At 39.3% G+C, this 24,249-nt stretch overlaps 1 protein-coding gene across 3 annotated transcripts in view; it reads left to right on the top strand.

Annotated features, from left to right (window-relative positions):
* ndst2.L (N-deacetylase/N-sulfotransferase (heparan glucosaminyl) 2 L homeolog) overlaps window positions 1–23,902 on the top strand; it is a 114,265-nt gene extending 90,363 nt beyond the window's left edge. For all 3 annotated transcript variants that reach the window (XM_018225440.2, XM_018225438.2, XM_041568853.1), the window contains 8 exons: window positions 11,963–12,145; window positions 13,970–14,066; window positions 14,157–14,280; window positions 15,842–16,016; window positions 18,774–18,944; window positions 19,211–19,320; window positions 19,997–20,099; window positions 21,813–23,902. In XM_018225440.2, coding sequence (XP_018080929.1) covers window positions 11,963–12,145; window positions 13,970–14,066; window positions 14,157–14,280; window positions 15,842–16,016; window positions 18,774–18,944; window positions 19,211–19,320; window positions 19,997–20,099; window positions 21,813–21,938 — 1,089 coding nt within the window. In that variant the 3' untranslated portion in view covers window positions 21,939–23,902. The remainder of the gene's footprint in view (window positions 1–11,962; window positions 12,146–13,969; window positions 14,067–14,156; window positions 14,281–15,841; window positions 16,017–18,773; window positions 18,945–19,210; window positions 19,321–19,996; window positions 20,100–21,812) is intronic.
* The last annotated feature ends 347 nt before the right edge of the window (window positions 23,903–24,249 follow it).

Here is a 24,249-nt window from a genome sequence, read left to right as displayed (position 1 = left end):
ACTCTTCCAATTTCCTTCTTCTCATTAAGTTCAGTCATCCTCTCCCCTTTCTGAATCACGCAGCATCACCCTTTGTGTCTCCTAATACATCACATTCTGCTGGATTTCTATTACAGCACTACATTCAGTTTGCTGGGGCTTTGCAGTGTTTCTGGGCCCCTGTGTTTAAAGGATTAAATTCTCTTTACAATTAAGTTCTAATGTGATATATTTTTTTAATGTGGTATGTTTTTTAGCATTCTGAGTCAGGCAGCTTTTTGGAAGTCCGAAGAGAATGTGAAGAAAAAAAGGATCTGTGAAAAAATATAGGCAATAAAATAAAAGTACTATATGGTTGCTAGATTCAGTAACTCAGACAACCAGCCAATATTTCTAGTATTGAGTAAAGGGTAAGCCAAATGAACAGTTTCTTAAGATGGCCATGCATGCCCAGATTTGGTCAGACAATTTGACTGATTTTGGCCATGTGTATGGTAAGGTGGGGGGAGGCCCTTCAAACTCATACGGAGTTCTTGATCGAGTAAAGGGGAGGTTTACCTTTAAGTTCGCTACAGTATGTATGTAATAGAATGTCCTATTCCTAGCAACTTTGAGAAAGATCTTAATTATTTATTTTTTATAGTTCTAGTTTTTTATCGTAATGATTTGCCTTCCTCTTCTACGTGTTTCCAGGGGGCATTGGCCCTGGCAGCCAAATAACTATTGCTTTGAGTGCACAATTTTATAGTTCTTGATCTTTTTATTCCTTATATCTCTATTCAGTCTCTTTCCTATTCAGATTTCAGTCTCTCAGTCAAACCACTCCCTAGTTGCTAAGCAATAAAAGACCATTGCAACCAGGTAGCTGCTGAAATTGCAAACTGGAGAGCTGCTGAACAAAAACCTAAATAACTGAAAAACTACAAAACACAAAAAATGAAAGCCAATTGCAAATTCTCTCAGAATATCAAAATCTACATCATACTAAAAGTTAAAGGCGAACAACCCCTTTAAAGATTATCAGTCTTGACTGAAAATGTATTTTTCTCTGCTAAAAGGAAGTGAAGAAAAGCTCTGCTGCTCATTCTTACTTTCATCTGTTCCATCGTCCAGGCTGATGAAGAAAAGCAAAAAAGAAACAAAATGATAGAGAGATGGCCATATTGTGAATGGCCATTCATATGGCATTTGTCTGTTCAGACCATGGGTCTATTGCTCAGATATCTAGCCGGCTCATGACAGGTATTCTATAATGACGACACTGTTACATACTAAAATGTAATTCAAATTGAACCTAATGAAACCTGGGAGTGGGTGTAAACCCCCCTTAGTTCAGAGGTACTCCCTTGGGAAAGCTTGAGAATGACAGTGACTGTTGAGGGGGGACTTCACTTGTCACTCTGTATTCCTGTCCCCATTAAATCCTGCAACTAAAAGTAGGAATGCAGAGTCCATTGCTAGCAGCACTGAAGGCTGTAGAAGGTAGCACTTCCCATCTGGTGTGTGTCACTGACAGATGCGCTGCAGTTATTTTGCTGCAGTTTCCAGCTGGGAGACCTTCATTCAGAGCCCCACTGACAATATTTCCCTGTTGTCGTTTCCTCGGATAGGGAACTGCTGGGAAAGTGATAATGAATCCTGTTTTGAAGATGAAATAGGGAAAGTAAAGGTTGCGAGTGTTAACGCCGGCTCCTCACACCTTCACAGCACAGTTTAGCTGCTGAAGCAGAACGCTTTGTCACATTAGTATCTTTATGACTTGCCGAGGGGGGAACTATGTAGGCAAAGATATATTAATGAAAACTATCTGGGGAAATTGGTTCTTGAGCAGTCAAAACCAATCTTCACCTTTCTGCACAAATAACTTATTTTCTTGCAGCCTAGGCTGCTTAACATAGGTAATGCACTGCATCTTTTTCCAATACACAAATGCCCTACTTTGCCTTAAAGGGGACCTGTCACACATATATAAAAAGCTGTATAATAAACTCCTTTTCAAATTAAACATGGAATCCAAATTTTCTTTTTTATTAAATCATCCATACCTGTTAAACTTCTTTAAAAGTCTCAGCTGTCAATCATTTATGACCTGCCTGTATGCCTTGGGTATAGATCTGGGACAGGCAATTGCTGTCACTTTCCATTCTGCACTTCCTAGATGTCACTGCACTCCTCACATTCCCCCTCCCTCCTCATCATCTAATTGTGTAACCAATGCATGGGCTTCAGGTGCCCCATTATGGCCCATGAAAAAGATTTAGGCATGATGCAAAGCTTACTTTAAAGGGGTTGTTCACCTTTGAGTTAACTTTTAGTATGATGTAGAGAATGATATTCTGAGACTATTTGCAATTGCTTTTAATTTTTTAATTGTAATTTTTGAGTTCTTTAGGTTTTTATTCAGCAGCTCTCCAGTTTACAATTTTAGCACACTGGTTGCTAGGTTCCAACTTACCCTAGCAACCATGCACTTATTTGAGTAAGAGTCTGGCATAAGAATAAGAGAGGACCAGCAATAAAAAGTAGCAATAACAGTACATGTGTACAGCGCCGATTCGGACCTAAGCGCCGCCTGAGGCGGCTCCTGCAATGCCGCCCCCCCTCGCCGACTTACTTGTCGGGAGGGGAGGCAGGAACACTAATGCGGAGAGCGCAATTGCACTCTCTCGCATTAGTAATGCCGAATTTCCGGTTTAAAAACCGGAAATTCGGCTCTTAAAGGTGCAGGAGCGTTTTTTTGCCGCCCCTGGAAACCGCTTCGGCGTTGCCGCCTGAGGCGGCGCGCCCCTGCATGTGTAGCCTTACAGAGCATTTGTTCTTTGATGCGGTCAGTTTGAAAAGATTGAAATAGTTAGAAGAAAAAGCCAAATAATGAAAAAAAACTATAAAAATAAATAAATAATGAAGACCAATCGAAAAGTTGCTTAGAATTGGCCTTTGCATAACATACTAAAAATTACCCCTGAAAGGCGTGGACCTTTAAAGGGGTGGTTCACCTTTGAGTTAACTTTTAGTATCATGCAGAAAGTGATATTCAGAGACAATTTTCAATTGGTTTTCATTTATTATTTAAGGTTTTTGAGTTATTTAGCATTTTATTCAGCAGCTCTTCAATTTGCATTTTAAGCAATCTGGTTGCTAGGGTGCAGATTCCCCTAGCAACCATGCATTGATTTGAATAAGAGACTGGAATATGAATGAGAGTCCTGAATAGAAAGATGAGTAATAATTGTGGGCCCAAATAGAAGCTGAATGGGTAAAGCAAATCAATCCTGCACTATTACCTTGGATAGCAAAGCATGAAAGACCTATGTCTTCATCTCCAGTTATGAAAATAGCACTAGCCACTTGGGCTATAGCTACACAAAAACTAGGGACACACCGAATCCTGGACTCTGTTCGGGATTTGGCAAGGATTTGGCCTTTTTCAGCAGGATTCAGATTCGGCCGAAGGGGAGGGAAATCGCGTGACTTTTTGTCGCAAAACAAGGAAGTAAAAAATATTTTCCCTTTTCAACCGATAATTTGCATATGCAAATTAGGGTTCGGATTCGGTTCGGTATTCGGCCGAATCTTTCACGAAGGATTCGGGGGTTCGGCCGAATCCAAAATAGTGGATTTGGTGCATCCCTATAAAAAACGGTGTTGAAATCTTCACATTTTCCAGCTATGCCTGTAATAGGGAATCCCACTTTTCAACCAGGCCTAAGAGGAAGGGCTTTTCAATGGTGGACTGTAAATAACATGGTGTATATTAGGGATGCACCGAATCCAGGATTCGGTTCGGGATTCGGCCAGGATTCGGCCTTTTTCAGCAGGATTCGGCTGAATCCTTTTGCCGGCCGAACGGAATCCTAATTTGCATATGCAAATTAGGGGTGTGGAGGGAAATCTTGTGACTTTTTGTCAGAAAACAAGGAAGTAAAATGTTTCCCACCCCTAATTTGCATATGCAAATTAGGATTCAGTTCGGTGTTTGGCCGAATCTTAAGCGAAGGATCCGGGGGTTCGGGCCAATCCAAAATAGTGGATTCGGTGCATCCCTAGTGTATATATCACTTTTTGGGATTCAATGGAATTAAAGATTGGGAGTCACTATACACACAATATAATCTTCCTGAACTTGAACACTTCAGGTACTTACAAATTCAACACTATCTTACAAAAATGTTGAAAGGCTGTAACAATATTTTGGCTCTAACGATTTGGGAACATCTATGCATAAAATTCCCGCATAGTAAAGGGGTAATATCTATATTATACAAGTAAAATTCTAAACTCCGTAATGCCTCCAACCCCAAATACTGGGAAAGGGAATTGCATATATCACTAGATGAAGTTACATGCCAACAAATTTGGGAAAATACTGCTAAAAGCTCAATCAATGTTTTGGCGCAAGAAACATTATATAAAGTAGTCTCAGGCTGGTACATGGATCTGCTTAAATTGCATAAATTTTATCCAAATGTTAGCCCACTTTGTTTTCGCAATTGTGGGACAGAAGGATCAATGCTACATATTTGGTGACAATGTAGAGTAAGTCAGTGTAGTAAGTCAGATTGTGATCCACGATATATATACATTTATAGATTCTTTCATGGGGATTAATCTCCGAAAAGACCCCTCTCATGCTCTGCTCAATAAATCACTCCCAATTCCAAATAAGGCACAAAGAAATTTGATTCAATTAATCTTCACTGCTGCGAAACAAACTATTGCTGCCTCTTGGAAAAAGTGTTCACTTCCCATTGTTTTGTTCAGGCTTAAAATGAACTGGATAATGGTGAATGAGAATTCTGAGTATTTCGTCTGACACGTATAATAAGTATGTTAAAATTTGGACACCCTGGATTACGTATACCAGAATACATAATGAATGAATTGGAAAGCCTATCCCATGATCTCTTATATTAGGGATGATACGGGGTAAACCCAATGTTAATCTAATATGGATATAGAGATTTGAGACCTAAACTTTCTTTCTTTCTTTCTCTTTCTCTCTTTTTCTCTCTTTCTCTCTTTCTCTCTTTCTCTCTTTCTTTCTCTTTTTCTTTCTCTTTCTTTTTATGAGATGCCTAAGTAAGTATGAAATGGAGACTAAGATATTATAATGTTGAGTGTTAAAGGAAACGTTTTATTGTAAAATAAACAGTATTGTACCTTTGAACTTTCTATATGCACATAATATGGATTGTTCAAATAAATTTTTTTGCCAATACAGTACTTTTGCATATATCGAAAGCGCCTTCCTCTATGTAGGTGGGCATCTATCTGAAAGAAAAAGATGCTGAAAAGAAAGATGGGTAATAAAAAGTAGCAATACTAATACATTTGTAGTCTTACAAAGAATCTGTTTTTAGAAGGAGTTTAGCGACACCCATTTGAAAGCTGCAAAGAAAAAGGCAAATAACTATAAAACTATAAAGAATAAATAATGAAGACCCATTGAAAAGTTTCTTAGAATTAGTCGTTCTATAACATACTTAAAGTTACCTTAAAGGTGAACCACCCCTTTAATAGCATTGTTAACAAAATGGCTGCTGCCTGCTTGCTGTGATTGTGAATTCCAAAACTGAAAAAAAAAAGATTTAAATAATTTTTATAGTGCAAGGGATGTTCATTTTGCTTGACTAAAATCATAAAATAGGATTTGGACTAATTTCTTAAAGGGCACCTGTTGGGTAAAAATGTTATCCCCAACCAAAGGTGCCAGCTAATATAGTCCGTATTCCGGTTGGGGATAACAGTATTTATTTTAAAAAAAAAATGCCCCCCGCCAGTGATATAAGTCAAAGTCGTAGTTAATATTCAGTTTAAATATCCATTAAATTTTTATGTCAATTCATCAGTTAGATTAGGGGTGTTTCTCATATATTATACTTTATAAATAATGTATATCTCCCTATTCACCATTCATAATTTAATTATATGTAATAATTCTTCTCTGGAAACATATAGAAAATTGTATCAACATCCATCAACTCTACTTAAAATAATTAAGGTAGCTATATAAATCCACTTCACCTCTGCTTTTAATCATTTTGCTTGTGAATTCCCCCCTCTCGGACCAAAAGATACTCTTTCAACTCCCTGTATGGATATCCATTTAGTATCCCCACCGTTGCATTCTTTAAAATGCCTCAACACTGGGCTATTCTGATTCTCAGATTTAACATTATTGAGATGTTCTTTTATTCTATTCTTTAGATTCCTGATGGTATACCCAACGTACTGTTTCTAGCATTTCAAACAAGTTATTAGGTAAAGAATAGATTTGGTGTTACAATTAATGTAACTCCTAATCTGATGCATTTCCTGTGTCACACTGCACATAAACGTGTCAGATACTCGGACTACTTTGCATGTGACACACCTCGTAGATCCACACCTGAACATTCCCAGATTGTCTAGCCATGTTTTGAATCTTGGCTCTTTATTAAACATACTGGGTGCTAATGTCATTCCTGGGGTGGGGGCTCTCCTTGCAAGTACTTGAATACCTGGTTCCAAAAGCTGTTTAAACACTTTATCTCCATATAGTATTGGTAAATGTTTGTTAATTAAACTTTTGATTTTATTAAACTGCACACTAAACTTCAAACTCATTACTATTTTTTGTGCTCCACTTGTTTTCTTAGTCCGTTAATTTTTTCTTTTAAACTCAATACTTTCTCTCTTTCTTATTTTCTTTTTTTTGTCTTCCCTTAATTAATTCAGTTCTGCCTGAGTCCAGTGCTAACTTAAAGGCATTCCGCAAATCTTTTAGGTCATACCCCTTATGTAGGAATTTATCTTGTAATTTAAAGGACTGCTCCACAAATTTCTCCACTGTATTGCAGTTCCTGCGTAGACGTAGAAACTGCCCTCTTGGGATGCCTCCATTAAAGTGTTGTGGATGACGCGAGTCTCCTCTCAGTAGAGAGTTTCCTGTAAAGGTCTTGGTATAAACCCTGGTCACGATAATCCTACCTTCAATACTAATCCACAAGTCCAAGTATGCAATGTTCTTTCTGTCATAACAACTAGTAAATCTAAGATTGAGGGCTTCATTATTTAGGCTCCCGACAAACTCCTCAAATAATTTCTCACCTCGAACAGAAGGTCGTCTCTGTAGCGACAAAATACAATTATATGCTGCAGGAGTGTATGGTCACCCCCAAGGACGTGGGTCTCCTCCCACCAGCCCATGTAGAGGTTAGCATATGTGGGCACAAACTGCACTTCCATAGCAGTCCCATGTCCCTGCAGGTAGTACACCCCTTGAAGCATGAAATAATGGTACCATTTGCCTCCATGATGAAGCTCTTTACACCATCCAAATAGTTACTGTATCTATTCAGATGGTAATCTATGGCTAACATACCCTTTTCACGCGGAATGCTAGAATAAAGGGATGTTACATCTGCTTTACCCCATCCATATGTACTATTCCACTCCAGATCATCTAGTAGTCTTAATACATCCCTTGTATCTTTAAGATAGGAATCTAATCGCCTCACCACAAGCTCATACAGCCCCTCATGAGTGAGGAAATCCCGGAGATAATGGGTCTACCCTTTAGTGGTAATTCTCCCTTGTGCACCTTTGGGAGGTGGTAGAATATGGGTGTTTATGGGGTTTTTGGTAGTACAGTGTTCCAGGTCCTATCTGTAACTAAACCTAGTTGTTTTCCTAAATTAGCAATTTTCTCTAATTCTCTCTTAAATTTATTCACTGGATTATAACTTAAACTTTTGTAGGTATCCACATCAGTTAGCTGTCTATTTATTTACCTCTCTTTCATAGTCAACTGTATTCATTACTACCAAAAATCCCCCCTTATCCGCCTGTTTGATAGTAATCGACTTGTTCCTTCAATGCCTTTCTCTGCTCAATCGTGAGATTATCTGACCTATAGGGTATCCGATGTTCTTCCCATAGATTAATCAAATCCTTTTCCACCATGTCCTGAAATATATCAACTGGCTATTAACCGGATAGAAATCAGAGTTCCTCCCCATTCTCTGATTAATAAACCGTGCACTCACACCTACTGTGTCACATTCCTGCTCACCACTATCCTGTAGCAGGGACCCCAATACATGAGCCGCTCGATGCTCCACAAATAGTCGAGACCATTCAAAATTGTACTGTGCTTCCCCTGACCTGTGGATGTGCATAAAAGACTCACCAACTTCAATATCTTTATCCAACTGTGCCCTGTTCAATTTGTAAAAAATGTTTACGTAACACCGGTTTCCTAATAAATTTACTCACATCAATCAAATGTGTCTGCTACCTCCATTCCCTTTGTTTTAATATTGATTTAATTTGTCTTTTGCGTTGTGTTTTATAATGCCTTGTATATACTCGATCCTCTTTATAGTCTCCATTATCTCGATCCAATTATTTCTGACTATATTTCCACTAATTTGAACTTTATTTCGCATTCCCATTTCTCAAACTTAGCATAGTCCCCGATGCCTGCCATTGGTATTTTAAACCTTTCGTGGCGATTCCCATATATCTGTATTCAGCTTATTTAATGTTTCGAGTATGTTCTACCAGTAACTGCATCAACTTTAACAAACAATTTGTAAGAGTATCATTCCATTTCTTTAATAAAACATCATCCTTTATTTCATATGCAGGGTATTTTCGAATCCGTAACCCCCTCGGGATCATCCCCTTTGATATAAACTTCTCCAGGGAGATTGTGTCCCACCATATTTTGAGTTCCTTAATCGTTAATTTCTCAAGTTTCCAAAATGAATTTATATCAGTCACATGTGAAGCAGTAACAAGATCCTGATTAAACACAGCCTCGGCTCTCTTTCGCCGTTCAGCTACTTGATTGCTGTACGCTTCCCACATGGTGCTATACACCACTAAATAGACATGCTATCAATGTAAAAATCCAGAAATGTATCTCAGGTATGGCATCTCCCATATACTCCATTTTAATCAAATAATTCAAAATCTTAAAACATATTATCTATTTCTCTGTAATAGTAAAACCATACCTTGTACTTTATTCCTTTTATTAAACCTTGTTAACATTGACAAAACAATCCTATTGTGTTTCTTTAACGTTAAAATGATTTTTTAGTAGACTTTACAAATGTAGATGCAAATTATGGAAAGTCCCCTTATCCAGAAAACCTCAGGCCCCAAGTATTCTGGATAACCCTACCTGGTGCCATATCTGTAGAACAATTGTTAAAAAAAAAAATTATGGCCATACACAGACCACTAAAAACTCCCAATTAGGTAGCTACCAATATATGGCTGTACATTTTAAGAAATTGTCCTTTTTTTTTTTTTTTTTTTATACTATTCTTTATTTAGGATAATTAAAACGACATTAAATAGGGAAGGGGGTGCAAAAGGGTAAGGGGCTAGGGAATCTATTTACAAAATCATAAAGAAAAAATAAACATGTTCTTTTATTTCACCATATAGAGTTTTGTGGCACAGCTTGGTAATATCTTCGTATCTTGGGTAGTAAGCCATAATGCTAATGCTATATACTAGGAAGGTTTTATCTTATAGCTCATAAATACCTACTACCAGGACTACTATCCACTCAATATGGGTAAGCTATTTTGTAGAGGATATTGTATAGGATATTGTGTTATGTCTTATATGAGTGATCACATCGAACTAGTTGTCATTTATACACTGATCAGCACCTGAGAAAGACATAACATATATAAATGTTATATGCTGCTAAACTGTTCCATGAAAATATACAATATGTATACTTGGGTATATTCTTTATGTAATACACCTCACACAATGTATGACAACTTTGCTTTTAGGATAAAGAAGGGAAATGCTCTGAATATCTGGGGCACCCATCACCCACCTAATATTTCTTACTTTTCTGATAAGCTAGCAAACCAGCACGTTTTTTTGAAGATGGAGGCCAGTCTGCCTTGTGGATATGTTCTACATTGAAGTGACCTTCTGAAGGCTGCTGTTTTGGGTTCTAAAATAAATCTCTGGCACCAGAGGAGAAAAAAGTGATTAATTACTTTTATTTTAGTTGCTATTGCCTCCTACTTACACATGAGTGCGTATAGTGCTGCTTCTCAGAAGGTTTGGGTCTAATACAATGTTGAATTAAAAATACAGCTAAATAAATAAAATTAGTGCCAGTATATATGTATACAATCTATCCAGAGATTATACGTCATTTACATCAGTCCCTGCCTCAGTGGAGCTTGCAATCTAAGGCCCCTATCACAGTCACACACTCTAGGGTCAGTTTTATCAGGAGGCAATTAACCTGCCTGTATGTTTTTGGAGTAGGGAGGAAACTGAATTCCCAGAGGAAGCCAACACAGAGTCAGACTCAGGGCCACTGTCACCTACATTATTAATGCTGTGTAATTGAGTGTATATGACGGCCATTATATTGCACATTCTTACAGGAGCCACAAACCAGACCCGAATATAACACCCTTGACATTCATGCTGTTTTTTTTATCCATATGGCTCTTGATAGCCTAGAATGGTATTATTCTACTATTAAAAAACATTCTTAATGTGCAGTTCATAAAACTAAACAACTTAGTTGTGCAGTTGTTCTAATATTTTCACAGTTTTTGAATGATTTGCTTTTTATTTATGTTTTATCATTCTGGCAACATGAAATATAGAGTGATCCCTGATTGCTAAGGTCAGACACCCCAGCCTCCAGAATGCAGATTGATTGTGAGGCCTGGTGTTTGTTGTTATTTATTATTTCTCCCTCCTCTTTCTGCCACCTATTCATTCTCATGCCTGTCATTCAGATGAGCTGCTCTCTGTTGGAGAAGAAAATAAAATCAACCATCCATTACCTGTTCTCTCTTTTCTTTCCACAAACAACAGACAGAACACATTTTCAGAACAAGCCCTGATGCTAAAGAAATGAATATATTGCTCCATTCCTTTCAGACTGAGGGAATGGTTCTGCCATTGCTCAGGATACTGTTGCTCTCCATGGTGCAATGGCTCTAATTAAATGTGAGAATATTATAGAGCAGAGTTAAAGGCTATATATAGGGGCAGACTTACATAGCCCTCGATATTCGACTGTCGAAGTTAAATCCGAAATCAAAGGATTTACCGCAATTCCTTCGATCAAACGATCGAAGGAAAAATCGTTTAATCGAACGATTAAATCCTTCGAATCGAAGGATTTTAATCCATCGATCGAACGATTTTTCTTCGACCAAAAAAAAGCTTAGAAAGACTATGGGGACCTTCCCCATAGGCTAACATTGAGGTTCGGTAGGGTTTAGGTGGCGAAGTAGGGGGTTGAAGTTTTTTTTAAAGAGACAGTACTTCGACTATCGAATGGTCGAATAGTCGAACGATTTTTATTTCGAATCATAGCCGATTCGATGGTCGACGTAGCCAAAAAAACACTTTGAAATTCGAAGTTTTTTGCATTCGAATCCTTCACTCAAGCTAAGTAAATGTGCCCCATAGCGTATGTCCAGCCTTGATCTCACAACCAATTGCCAATGTGGATCACACTTGTAATGCACAAAAGCTCAATTTGGCTTCCTAAATATGAAACCAATAATTTGTATGTCTTATTATAAACTCTATGGATGTGGGTCTGTAAGTTTCCATTTATTGAAAGAGTAACCGGGTATGACTTCTGCTAATGTCTTGCAGAGTTGTCGAATGCAGCATTGCACAGATTTTCTCTGCCACAACTGAAAAAATCAGTAAGACACCATGGAGAGGCGATGAAATATTTACCAAATGAATCGCTGTAATGCTATGTTAATTTCAGAAAGGCTGCTGTACACCGACTACATATGAATTAGAAGCAGGAAATCGAAACTTACTCTCAAATCCCTCAGCACCAGATTTTCTCTTGCCCTATTTACAGTCCTTTTCTTCCTGCACGTCTGATAAATAATGAATGAGTGTTTGTGCAGCCAAATGCTCTACTTACTGGAGCTAACGTAGATGCCAATGCCTTTATCTGCGTGTTTTACAGATCAGCATCTTCATGACACATCTCTCAAACTACGGCAATGACCGCCTGGGGCTGTACACCTTTGAGAGCTTAGTGAAGTTTGTGCAGTGCTGGACCAACCTGCGGCTACAAACGCTCCCACCTGTCCAACTGGCAAAGAAATACTTTGAAATCTTCCCTGAGGAGAAGAATCCTTTGTGGCAGGTGAGTCGCCTACTGAGTTTGGATAGGGTTTGTATTCAGTTTGCAACAGGACAGGAAAGCCTTCACTAGAGCTGCTTGGTTTCTAATTAAACGCTATGTAAAAATCTCCCATTTGTAATACTCTGTAGAGCACAGATATTCACCCTGCCACCTTCCTGCTGCTGTCAAACTGCAACTACCAGCCTGGTTGAAGCTATAGTTTTGTAACAGCTGTGGGACATTAGGGTGAGCTGATGTAGAGGGTGAATGCTTGACATCAAGAGCTGTCATCCGTTGCTTTCAGTGCAAGCTTACACTGACAGCTGCAGGGATCCGTTTCTAACATAAGCAGGTGAAAAAAAAGTTCAGTGTGGCATCATATTTATGACAGAAGACACTTGGGAAAGGGCCATTATTAGGCATTAAAATGTTAATTGTGCCATAGCTCTGAATAAACAACAGTACCTTGCAGCAGACTCCCTCCATGGACTTCATCTGCTCCCAGGTTTGAGTGTGGCCTGAATGGTTCTCTTGTATGAGAATGCAGATAAGAGAGTTCCAGATGTATAGTTATAACTAGAATTTGAAAAGGTGTTTTTTTTATTTTGCACAGCATACAAAATATATAAGACAATTCCAATGGTGTTGCCATATTAAGCAGAATTCCTAAAAGAATCCAAAAATCGGCCTCACTCTCCTAGAACTGGAACACTGGGTGTGTGGGACTTAATAAGCAATATGATTTTTAAGGCAAAGTTTGGTATGATACATGGCCCTTTCCTCAAAAATGGCATGGCTAGTAATTTACTGTTGCCCTCTAGTGGCAATCGTGTGAGATATTAAACACTTGTAAAATGCAACGTCTAATAATAGTTTCATTTCTTACAACCGTTACCATATATTGATGGAAATGTACAGTAATACAGTGCAATTGGCATACACCACTTAAGATGGATAAATACGTTTCCTTATTGTTTTAATGTGTGGCCAGGCCGAGGCTGCATCCGAAATACACCTCCCTTTGCCAGTTTCTGGTTAGCTTAGTTATGGGAGTTTCATGTCAGCAATAGGTGGGCTGTCGATTTATTAGTGCAACTTTCCTCCGAGTGTATTTATGGATCAGCACATTAGATGAGTTGAGGATATGTAATACAATTCCCAGGTCTCAAAGGTTGAACTCACCAAGTTTGAAAGGAGGTCCAGGTGCACTGCCCTGAGCCTTCAGCTAAGGAAGCGGATAACACCATATTGTAGTAGAGCAGGCACTCAAAGACCAATCTTCTAGAAAGACTTGTAAAGCGATTCATCGTTTATTAGGTACAACAGGATACCTCCTTATGTGTTTTGTATCTAACTACTAGCCTATGATTAAGTTTTAAAGTTTGTCTAGAAGATTGGTATTTGAGTGCCTGCTCTACTACAATACAGAGTTGAGAATATGCCCTCGATATCTGCTGTACTTTTCTGCCATCCTAGATTTCAAGCATCTGACTTTCATTATGACTCTTGGTAATGCCACAAATGGACTCAATGAAATGTAGGCACCTGCTGAGACACAAGAATGTTTTCTTTCTGATGTAAAAACCCGCTGTCAAGTTCATATCTAAATCACTATGTCGCTCCTACAGAAGGCAATGGTAGATCTCTTTAATCTAATAAGTGCTGTTGCCTGTAAAGAAGTGCTTGGGAGCAGTACATTTATTACACTCTGTGTCTCTGCTTGGCTGCAACCTTTCAGTTCCGTAATGGATAATTTCTGCCTTTCACTCTCGGCTGGAAATGATATGTGGTTTTGTTTTGAGAGATGTGAACCTATTTGTCCTGACAACACTCTGTGTGATACAGAATCCATGCGACGACAAGAGGCACAAGGATATCTGGTCGAAAGAGAAGACCTGCGACAGATTGCCCAAGTTTCTTGTTGTTGGACCCCAAAAGACCGGTATGTACTTGCTTCTATTTCACTAGGTCCCTCTGTTTCAGTATTATAACTATTTCCCTGTGTATATTGATCAGTACTGTCTCTTTCTAGGTACTACTGCACTATATACCTTTCTTGGCATGCACCCCGCTGTCACTTGCAACTTTCAGAGCCCAGTCACTTTTGAAGAGATCCAGTTTTTTAACGGGATAAACTACCACAAAGGCATCGACTGGTAAACACTTTCTTCCCTTTTATACAGCTGGGACTGCAGTTTATCTTATGATTTAATCTGATATATTAGTAGTAAGCACCGAGGGGCTTATATGTACATGTACCAATGTGCTGGTAGGGGTGGTAAGTGATTTCAAGGACATGTGATGAGCTATACTGTTCTGGGCTAACATGGAGTGCTGAGTAGGGTATGTGTATGTTTTCTCAGGCACTGCCCCTTTAAGAGTAGTTCATAGTAACATAGTAAGTTAGGTTGAAAAAAGACACACGTCCATCAAGGGTTAATATTTTAAATCTTAAGTTTCAACCTTTTAAGTCTAAATATAACCTGCCTAACTGCTAGTTGATCCAGAGGAAGGCAAAAAACCCCATTTGAAACCTCCCTAATTTGCCTCAGAGGGGGAAAAATCCTTCCTGACTCCAAGATGGCAATCTGACCAGTCCCTGGATCAACTTGTACTATGAGCTATCTTCCATAACCCTGTATTCCCTCACTTGCTAAAAAGCCATCCAACCCCTTCTTAAAGCTATCTAATGTATCAGCCTGTACAACTGATTCAGGGAGAGAATTCCACATCTTCACAGCTCTCACTGTAAAAAAAAAAAAAAACCCTTCCCAATATTTAGAGGGAACCTCCTTTTTTCTAATCGGAATGGGTGACCTTTTGTCTTTTAGATTATTATATGATCCCCTTATATATTTATACATAGTTATCATATTCCCCATTAAGTGCCTCTTCTCCAGCGTGAACATCCCCAATTTGGCCAGTCTTTCCTCATAGCTAAGATTTTCCATACCTTTTACCAGATTAGTTGTCCTTCTCTGTACCCTCTCTAATACAATAATGTTCTGTTTTGAGTGCCGGAGACCAAAACTGTACAGCATATTCTAGATCAGGGGTCCCCAAACTTTTTACCCATGAGCCACCTTCAAGTATCAAATAATGTTGGAGAGCAACATAAGCATGCAAAAAGTTCCTGGGGCTTTCAAATTAGGGTTGTGATTGGGTATTGGTAGCTTCGATGTGGCCTTGTAGCCAACAGGAGGCTCTGTTTGGTAGTGCACATGGTTTTTATTAGGGATGCACCGAATCCAGGATTCAGCCTTTTTCGGCAGTGTTCAGATTCGGCAGAATCTTTCTGCCCGGCCAAGCGGAAACCTAATTTGCATATGCAACTTTGGGACGGGTTGGAAATCGCGTGACTTTTTGTCACAAAATAAGGAAGTAAAAAATGTTTCCCCCTACCACCCCTAATTGCATATGCAAATTCAGATTTGGTTCGGTATTCAGCCTAATCTTTAGCAAAGGATTTCGGGGGTTCGGCCAAATCTAAAATAGTGGATTCAGTGCATCCCTAGTTTTTATGAAACTAAACCTTGCCTTTAAACCAAGAATTCAAAAATAAGCACCTGTTTGAGGACACGGGGAGCAACATCCAAGGAGTCGGAGAGCAACATGTTGCTCATGAGCCACTGGTTGGGGATCACTGTTCTAGATAGTTGTAAAAATCACATAGTGAAGCTAGCATCAAGATGAAAATTGACTTGTTTCTCCCCCCAGGTATATGGACTTTTTCCCTATGCCATCCAATGCCAGCACAGATTTCATGTTTGAAAAGAGCGCGAACTACTTTGACTCAGATATGGTACCAAAACGAGCTGCTGCTCTCCTCCCCAGAGCCAAAGTTATTGCTGTTCTGATCAATCCAGCAGACCGAGCTTACTCCTGGTATCAGGTAATTCTCCTCTCCATCGTTCCTATGCAGCTTCACAGCAGTGGGTGTCGTCTCCAAAGTGATAAATATCATGTTTGATCCTGGTGACCCAACTTTCAGCATTTCACTTGTGAGGCCAAGTGTCCAGATGGCAGAAAAGAGTTTAGTGGAAAAGCCACAAAGGTTAATTGTTTTGAGATGCAGAGGTGGCTGCTGGGACTGTATAACTTTTATACTTATGGCTGCTATTAACCTGACGTTAGAAGTATCTGTGGCTTTGAAAAAGATTATTATTGTTTAAAATATTACAAAAATCTTCTGAAGGAGCTTTACCTAATTCTGTTTCAAGGATTAACTATTTGTGTTCTCATTATTTGTTCATCATTGTTAAGGTGGCCATACACTATAAGATCCGCTCATTTGGCAAGGTCGCCAAACGAGCGGATCTTAACCCGATATGCCCACTAATGGCCCTAGCCGATGCGGTCCTGGATCGTACAAAAAATCAAACTTGACAAATCGATATCTGGACGATTTTTGGACTGATATCGATCGGTTGGACCCGTTGGAAGCCCCCACACATGGGCAGATAAGCTGCTGAATCAGTCTAAAGGACCGATATCAGCAGCTTTAATCTGCCCGTGTATGGCCACCTTTACAGTTGTGATAGTGATGTGCACATGTTATAAAAAAAACACCTTTCTAAAAAGCTTTGCATGAAACTAACAATATGAAATAGTTTATAAAAAAAAAATGTAAAACCACTTACCCATTATAGCAAACTGCTCCTATACAAATGTATATCGCCTTCCCCTTGGATGCTACAGAAAGTAAGACTAGAGAGAATTATTTTGACACAGGATCCCTTTTTCCATTACTAGGATCAATATTGACCCCCCCCCCCCAAGAAAAATGTAATGTCAAGCATTTAATTATCTGCTCTGTTTTGAGGTTGACTCTTTCAAAAGTTATTCCATTTTCCATAATCTCATTTAATTTGCCTACAATACAAGGCGGAGCCTATAGTGCATATAAAGAGTTTGTCCCCTGATAAAACAATGTAAAAGTTTTCATTACATGACATTATCATAACATGACATTATTATATGACATGACATTATCATCGTCTTGTAAAATAAATGCCAAAAGCTTCCACTTAAATGTATAGGAAGTTGATGGGTTTATGAACACTATTGGTTAACTACAATAAAAAGTAAAGTATAGGACTGTAGTGAACAAACAGAAGCTGATTCCATATGAATTATAAATGATAACGGAAAAAAATCCGTTCTGTATGTACTGATTGCAGCAGTCATAACCTGCCTAGTACTGAGAGTTCTGGTTGATCTTTAAAGGGCACCTTTTTTTTGCAAATATATTAACCGCAACCAAAAGTGCAGGCTGCTCATACTGGGAGTTTCTTCCTGGTGCGGGTGGCCTAGCACTGGCGGGGCGGGGGGCAATTGGGGGAAAAAAAAAAACTACAGTTACCCAAAACCAGAGTGTGAGCTCTATTAGTCCATACCTTTGGTTGGGGATAATATTTTTGCCCAACAGGTGCCCTTTAAAGGGGTTCTTCACCTTCAAACAACTAGTTTTCAGATAGATCACCACAAATAATGACTTTTTCCAATGACTTTACATTTTCTATGTGTGACCATTTTTCTAATATTTAAGTGTAAAGTGTCATTTTTCATCTTCTGAAGCAGCTCTGGGAGGGGGGGGTCGCTGACCCTGTTGTAAACTGTTCTAAATGGATACATATAGTTGATACATTTCTTATTTTTGTCCCTGCTGAGGAAAATTTCTGGGTTTCATTACAGGCAGCTGTTAGAATTGATACAATAGTTGCTAATACTCCAGAGATGCTGCTGAGAAATGTATCAACTCAATGTTGCAAAATTGTAATAGTTTAGAGTCTGCACCTGAATTACTGAGCTGCCAGACTGAAACACCAGAGACACGAACATTCAACTTTAAACTTAGATTCTGGAACAGTAAAAAATAAATAATGGAAAGTGATTGAAAAAAGTCTTTATTTCTGGGGAACAATCTGAAAACAACTGAACTGAAAAAAGTGTTTGAAAGGTGAACAACCCCTTTAAGAAAACAATAAAGCAGACCTTATACTGTGTTAAATGAGAATTCAAGGCTAAAACATATATATCTAGAAATGCTGTATTTTATCTAATGAAATTGCTGCCCTGTTGTAGAGGTTCAGCTGGTGTTTATTTAAAACTTTACACAGCAGCTCCCCATCATGGATCTTATGTCATTATTTCCATGTCGGAGGCACTGCACATGCTCAGTGTGATCTCGGCTTCTGTTGCTGAGACGTTAAGCTTAGGGCTTGTCAAAACCCATGAAACAATGGCAGACGGCAGTTACATCCTCTATTGAAGCTGGGGCTGCAGGGCTGATTATTGTGGTATGGAAAAACTGCTTCATATGCTGCCATTTAATAAAAATATGTATTAATTTCTAATCAGCCTTGTGTTATATTTATATGCAATATAAATTGTGAGCCAGCCCTAACTGGTAGAAGCACCATTTGATGGGCACTGGCTAATAGTATATAGTGCTTTTTAACTGGAGCAAAGAAAGGAACATAAAGGCAGATACATAGAAGAAATAAGTTCTGTGCACATAATAAGCTTCTATAGCCTGCCATTCATACGCTCTGTACTCTATCTATTCTTGATATGACTCTGGTGTAAATATATTTGGCAGAGACGTGCAAGGTTTTGCTTCACCCTTTTCTTCTCTCCCTACGTGTAGCACCAGCGAGCACACAATGATCCAGTAGCGATGAACTACACGTTTGCTCAGGTGGTATCTGCAGGGCCACATGCACCACTAGAACTGCGAAACTTGCAGAACCGCTGCCTGATGCCCGGGTGGTACACTGTGCACTTGGAGAGGTGGCTCGCCTACTTCTCTGCCAACCAGGTGAGTTATGCACACGTACACCCAATGACTAAGTGTTATACACTGATGCTTCATTTGTCCCATTTTTCACATGACAATACAGCAATCTGTGCATAAGCGGGTGACCTTGTCCCATAATTAACTCCACTTGTATCAATAGAGCATTGCTTTTGTGACTGAGTGCACCTTTGTTGGAATGCAGAGAGAGCGCTGTGAGATAGTCTGGGCATGGCTCTCTGTTTGTGCAGCTGGTCATTCACCGCTAAACTTAAATAATTTTCCTTTAGGTTCATATTGTGGATGGCCAAGAGCTGCGGAGTAACCCAGCCACTGCTATGGACGGCATCCAGAAATTCCTGGGAGTGACGCCACATTATAACTACACCCAGGCCCTTAAGTGAGTATGGAGTCTGTCATGGGAATTCTTGCAGGCAGTAAAATTGTCATATAGAAGCTACATATAGTATCTCCTGCCATCTAGCAGTGTTTCCCTTCATTATTTTATAGGGATACAGTTTGGGAACAAATCCCAGAACTGAATCTGAATCATTTGTGGATAATTCAGTATTCTGCTGAACCCAAAAATGATAGATTTGGAGCCTCTGATCTTGAATGTTTATCTAAATTCTGACTATATTGCAGAACAGCTTTTAAACTGAAATTTGAGGCCGTCCCTCTAGAAATAACCTTTCAATGCCACCTAAAACATATAGGGAGCAATGAAATAAATGTTGCACTTGGTTTAATAACCCATAGCAACGCAGGTTTAGAGTAAATGCTGCCTGCTGATTGGCAAACAGGATTCGGATTCAGCCAAATCCAATTGCCAGGCCAAACCAAGTCCAAACCCTTAAAATAATGTGACAAAAGTCAAACAAGGGAATTGCAGATTTTTTTTTCTACTTTAAGTGCATCCCTCGCCTTGCTCTCATTTGCATAAGCAAATAAGGATTCAGTTCAAGATTCACGGGATCTATATTTGCAATTGCAATTTGAAAGTTACAAAATTATACATGGGACTAGTATTACTGCCATTACTATACATAACGCAGCCTATTCCATCTAACCTCTAGGTATGATGAAGCAAAAGGATTTTGGTGCCAGTTGGCAGATAACGGAAAGACAAAATGCCTTGGAAAGAGCAAAGGCCGAAAATACCCAGAAATGGAGCAATCTGTAAGTACGGGGTAAATAAGTGCATTAAACGAGTTGGGTCAGTCTCCTGCTATTAATCTCCTTCTCTTACTGGCTGCTCCAGTCACTACTGACACACAGCATGCTTGTTTGCTGTAGGGAAAAATGTTAGGCTGAGGCAGCACACTAATAATCCATTTATTAGTCAGACTATGAGAAAATATCATTTATTTGTGAAAACAATAATTAAACATCCCAGACAGTTAAGGGGAATTGTGTCTAATATTGACTTTTTCCCCTGCAGGGTGAGGGGCTGATCACATCCAGGCTGCAGATTAGTGTTGTGTAGATAATAGTACAGCTCTACACACAAGCCTGTGTTTATGAAGGTGTGTCTGCAAACTGTCAGACAGTACTTAAAGGGGAACTATTGCCAAAATGAAAATTTAATATAAGCTTCAGCATACGGAAATACAAAGTTTTCTAAATATAACCAATTAAATATTCAGCATTGTTTCTGAAATAATCAAGTTTATCGTCACTAACACTCTCTCAGTACCTCTTTCACTTCATTCTGTCTTCATGCAGCAGTTGAGTGTCAGATATTTATTGACAGTTAGATCCAATATATCTTATAGGAGGGGCTCCTTTTGCCAGGATGATGTATTAGAGCTTACTCTTAACACCAGAAAATGTCTTTCTACGTGCTGGATTTGTGCAAAAGGCCATTTTGTTAGATTTTGTTTGAACTGGAATCAGTTATTTGAGTGAGCTCTAATACATCTGTTAGGAAAGGAAGCCCCCCTGTAAGATTATTATTTAATTGATTATATTTAGAAAGTTTCTTATTTCAGTATGATGAAGCCTATATTACATTTTCGTGATCATTCCCCTTTAATAATGGTCCCGAGGGCGGGAAAGAAGGGGCACTGCACAGTTGATCATTGTTCTTCCTATGGCATTATGGGTAGGGAAGGAATGGCAGCATTAAACAAGCTACACAAGGTTTCTCCAGGCACTGATCTTTCAGGGTGGGGTTGCTTGTTGCCAAGTTGGCCTTGGGGAGGTTCCCACTCACACCCAGCTCATAGCCAATTTTTTAGTCCTCGTAAAATGTTTGGCATCTGTTTTGTAACCATGTGTCACAGGAACTGTAATAAATAAATAAATATATATATATATGTAACTGATCGTTCCTTTTGTCGTTACACAACACACCAGTCTATTCTTGTTCAGTGTGCATGTTTTATACTTGTTGTACTCATTCCCAGACATTCTTTTCATATGGAGAGAATTTGTTGTTTTATATTCTAAATTCTCCTCCCTTCTTATCATCACACCCTGTTGTACTTTTCCTAGAATTAGGTTTTGTACAAGTGGTGGATATGTTCAGGTGAAGCAGAAGGAATGCTGGGAAGGAAACTCTGTATCGTTCCTAGAATTTACCCTAGGGTACTGCTAAGATAATTAATCCTTATTGGAGGCAAAACCAGCCAATTGGGTTTATTTAATATTTACATGATTTTCTAGTAGACTTAAGGTATGAAGATCCAAATTATGGAAAAGTCTGTTATCTGGAAACCCCCAGGTCCCGAGCATTCTGGATAACCGGTTCCATACCTGTATCTGAAACCCACAGGATTACAAAAATACTGCAATTGTCTAATATGTTACATACATGACACTGTTCCAACACAACGTGATTAAATTTCTCTTTCTGGCTAAAGGAAGATGTCTTTTTTTTCTTTCCCACAGTCTCGTAGTTTCCTCGCAGACCTCTTTCGGGAAAACAACATTGAACTTTCCAAGCTTTTGAACCGACTGGGTCACCCACTGCCAACATGGCTACGAGAGGAGCTTCAGAATTCCAGCAGGAGCTGAAGAAGTTGTCCCTTCGGCAGCCTCTGATGAAAAATGGTGGCAGCGATGAAAAGCCAACGAAGCCTGGGAAGATTTCTTTGACTTGCTCTTTGCTCCCGTTATGGAAACAAACAACACTATGAATGGCGACATTACTTGTGGGTACGATTGTGTTCTCATTGCTGTGGTACGTGGACCTCTAGTGTGACAGCGAACACCTTTGCCTGCTATTTGCTATTACAACTCACCGGACGCTGGAGGTGGTTGGGTGAAATGCGACTCATTGTACAAAAGTGTTACAAAACCTCTGGCCTCCACAGAGCCAAGAGTAACAGAATTGCACAAAGGAGCTTCACCCCAACAAGAAACTTAGGGCATTGATTCCTCCTCCTCCTCTTGAGTTTGGGGAGGGGGGGTGGTGCAGATTGTTCTTTAAACTTATTATTGTCAATTCAAAAAAGAAATAATATTGTCAATTGTATGTAGCCTAGGAGACCATTTATTCTTTAGAGAAGCTCCTCCGGCTACACAGTTACAGTTGTAGGAAAGAGCGTTTAAGTCCATTTCACACTGTGATCTCTCTACCCTTTTCTTGATTCATTTTAAACGCACACTTGGAATAGAATCGTGTCCCCCTTCCTAAACCGTACCAGGTCCAACCCCACTGCCAGCTATGGTGGTTCATGTTTCCCCCATGTTTCCTAGTTGAAATGACACAAGAGCTCCTCCAAGCAGTGCATCATTCTGGGACCTCTGTTAGTTCCAGCTCTCCTTCTGCTTCCTCCAGAGCAGTCAGTATCAATACATAGGCACTTGTATGTGAAGGGAATGTCCTTGCTCTCTGGGTTCCCTACATACATACATACATACATACATACATACATACATACATGTGTACATGCGTGTTTCTGTGCTACTTGGATAAAGATCATCTTATTGGTCAGGAGAGCAATATCTAAATAAAAATGTAATAGTTGATTGTGCTGGACCATATCTTATATCAAGGCTTTGTGTAAATACAGCGCTTTCAATACTTTCACACTTGAAGGCCCCAAAACATGTTGGGAAAATCCCCGTATGTAATCACTGGAACGTTCCTTAGTGGCCCGGGGGTGCTCCTAAACCAGCACTAGAAGTCCCTCTTGGCAGTGAATATAGATCTCGGTTTGTGTAATGGGGATACTTTGGGATTTCAGGTTCACCCTATTCTCAAGAGAAAGTATATAATTCTGCATCATATATAGAAACATAACACTGTGCTGGAGTTTTGAACCTGACGTCTTCACCAGCCGCCCAACTGTGCATATTTACTATTATATATTCAGCTCCTTCTAACTGTCCATCACTTACAAATATGCACTTTTGGTGGGTGAGGTTTAATGGCTCCTCGTCATACTGTCACATAAAACATTCCTCATATGGGTCCTGGATGTGTCTGGGCCAGGAGTCTGTTAATGAAATTATTGGTTTTTCTTTTTTAATCTGAATTTCTCAGCTTTTTTTTTCTTCTTTTCTGGGGGTTGTGAAGACAAATTGTATTACGCTATTGCTCTCAAGTAAACGAGTTTCTGAATGATCCATCATTCTTCGATGAACTTGCTCTAATTTCAGTTGCCCTTCATATAATATTTTGTTACGATAACAGAATGTTGGAGGGGGCATTTTACACAAGCTTTGTAAGTAGAGCTGTAGGTATTGTGAATTTTGTAAAATGGTCCATTTAATCTTGTATGTTAAATTTGTAAATATTCTGCAATATAGTATTTTATGCCATGTACCTTTTTCAGGGGGTAGAGATTGCGCAACCAAATGCTTAAACAAGGAGAAGATACATGTGGTATTTTATCAAGGAGCCCCCTTTGCCCCTCTCTGCACTGGACCCTCATGTATTGTGTCATTCACATTGAATGATGATAATGGAGAAATATTTGGCTCTCGCAGCTGAACTTGTGTCTAAATAAAAGCTAGAAGTAGCATTCCGTGTATTCACAGAGTGGATTTTCTGCTGATTTCTGTCTCGCGTCTGATCTTGCTCATGGCAAACACTTAGCCTTGATTTGGTCATGGGGGGGGGTCTTATTTCAAAATACACAGACTGCTCTGGAGCACAAGTAACAGTTGGTAGATCAGCTACAAACACCCCTGGGTGTCACTGGCTGCTTGGAGCCTAACGCCTTGGGCACATGGAGCAGCTTAATCTGTGGATTGGATCTGTGCCCCTGCTCCATTCATTTGAGCTACTTCTGTTTGCAGCAGAGCGGAGATGGACCCAAAGAAAGCCTCCTTTAGTGTATTTGGGCTGAGCTCCATATCCATGTACACAGGCAGATCT

Source organism: Xenopus laevis, chromosome 7L, assembly GCF_017654675.1.
Source record: "Xenopus laevis strain J_2021 chromosome 7L, Xenopus_laevis_v10.1, whole genome shotgun sequence".
NCBI lineage: Eukaryota > Metazoa > Chordata > Amphibia > Anura > Pipidae > Xenopus > Xenopus laevis.
Note: the sequence above shows the minus strand (reverse complement) of the source record. Positions and strands in the feature narration are given on the sequence as shown.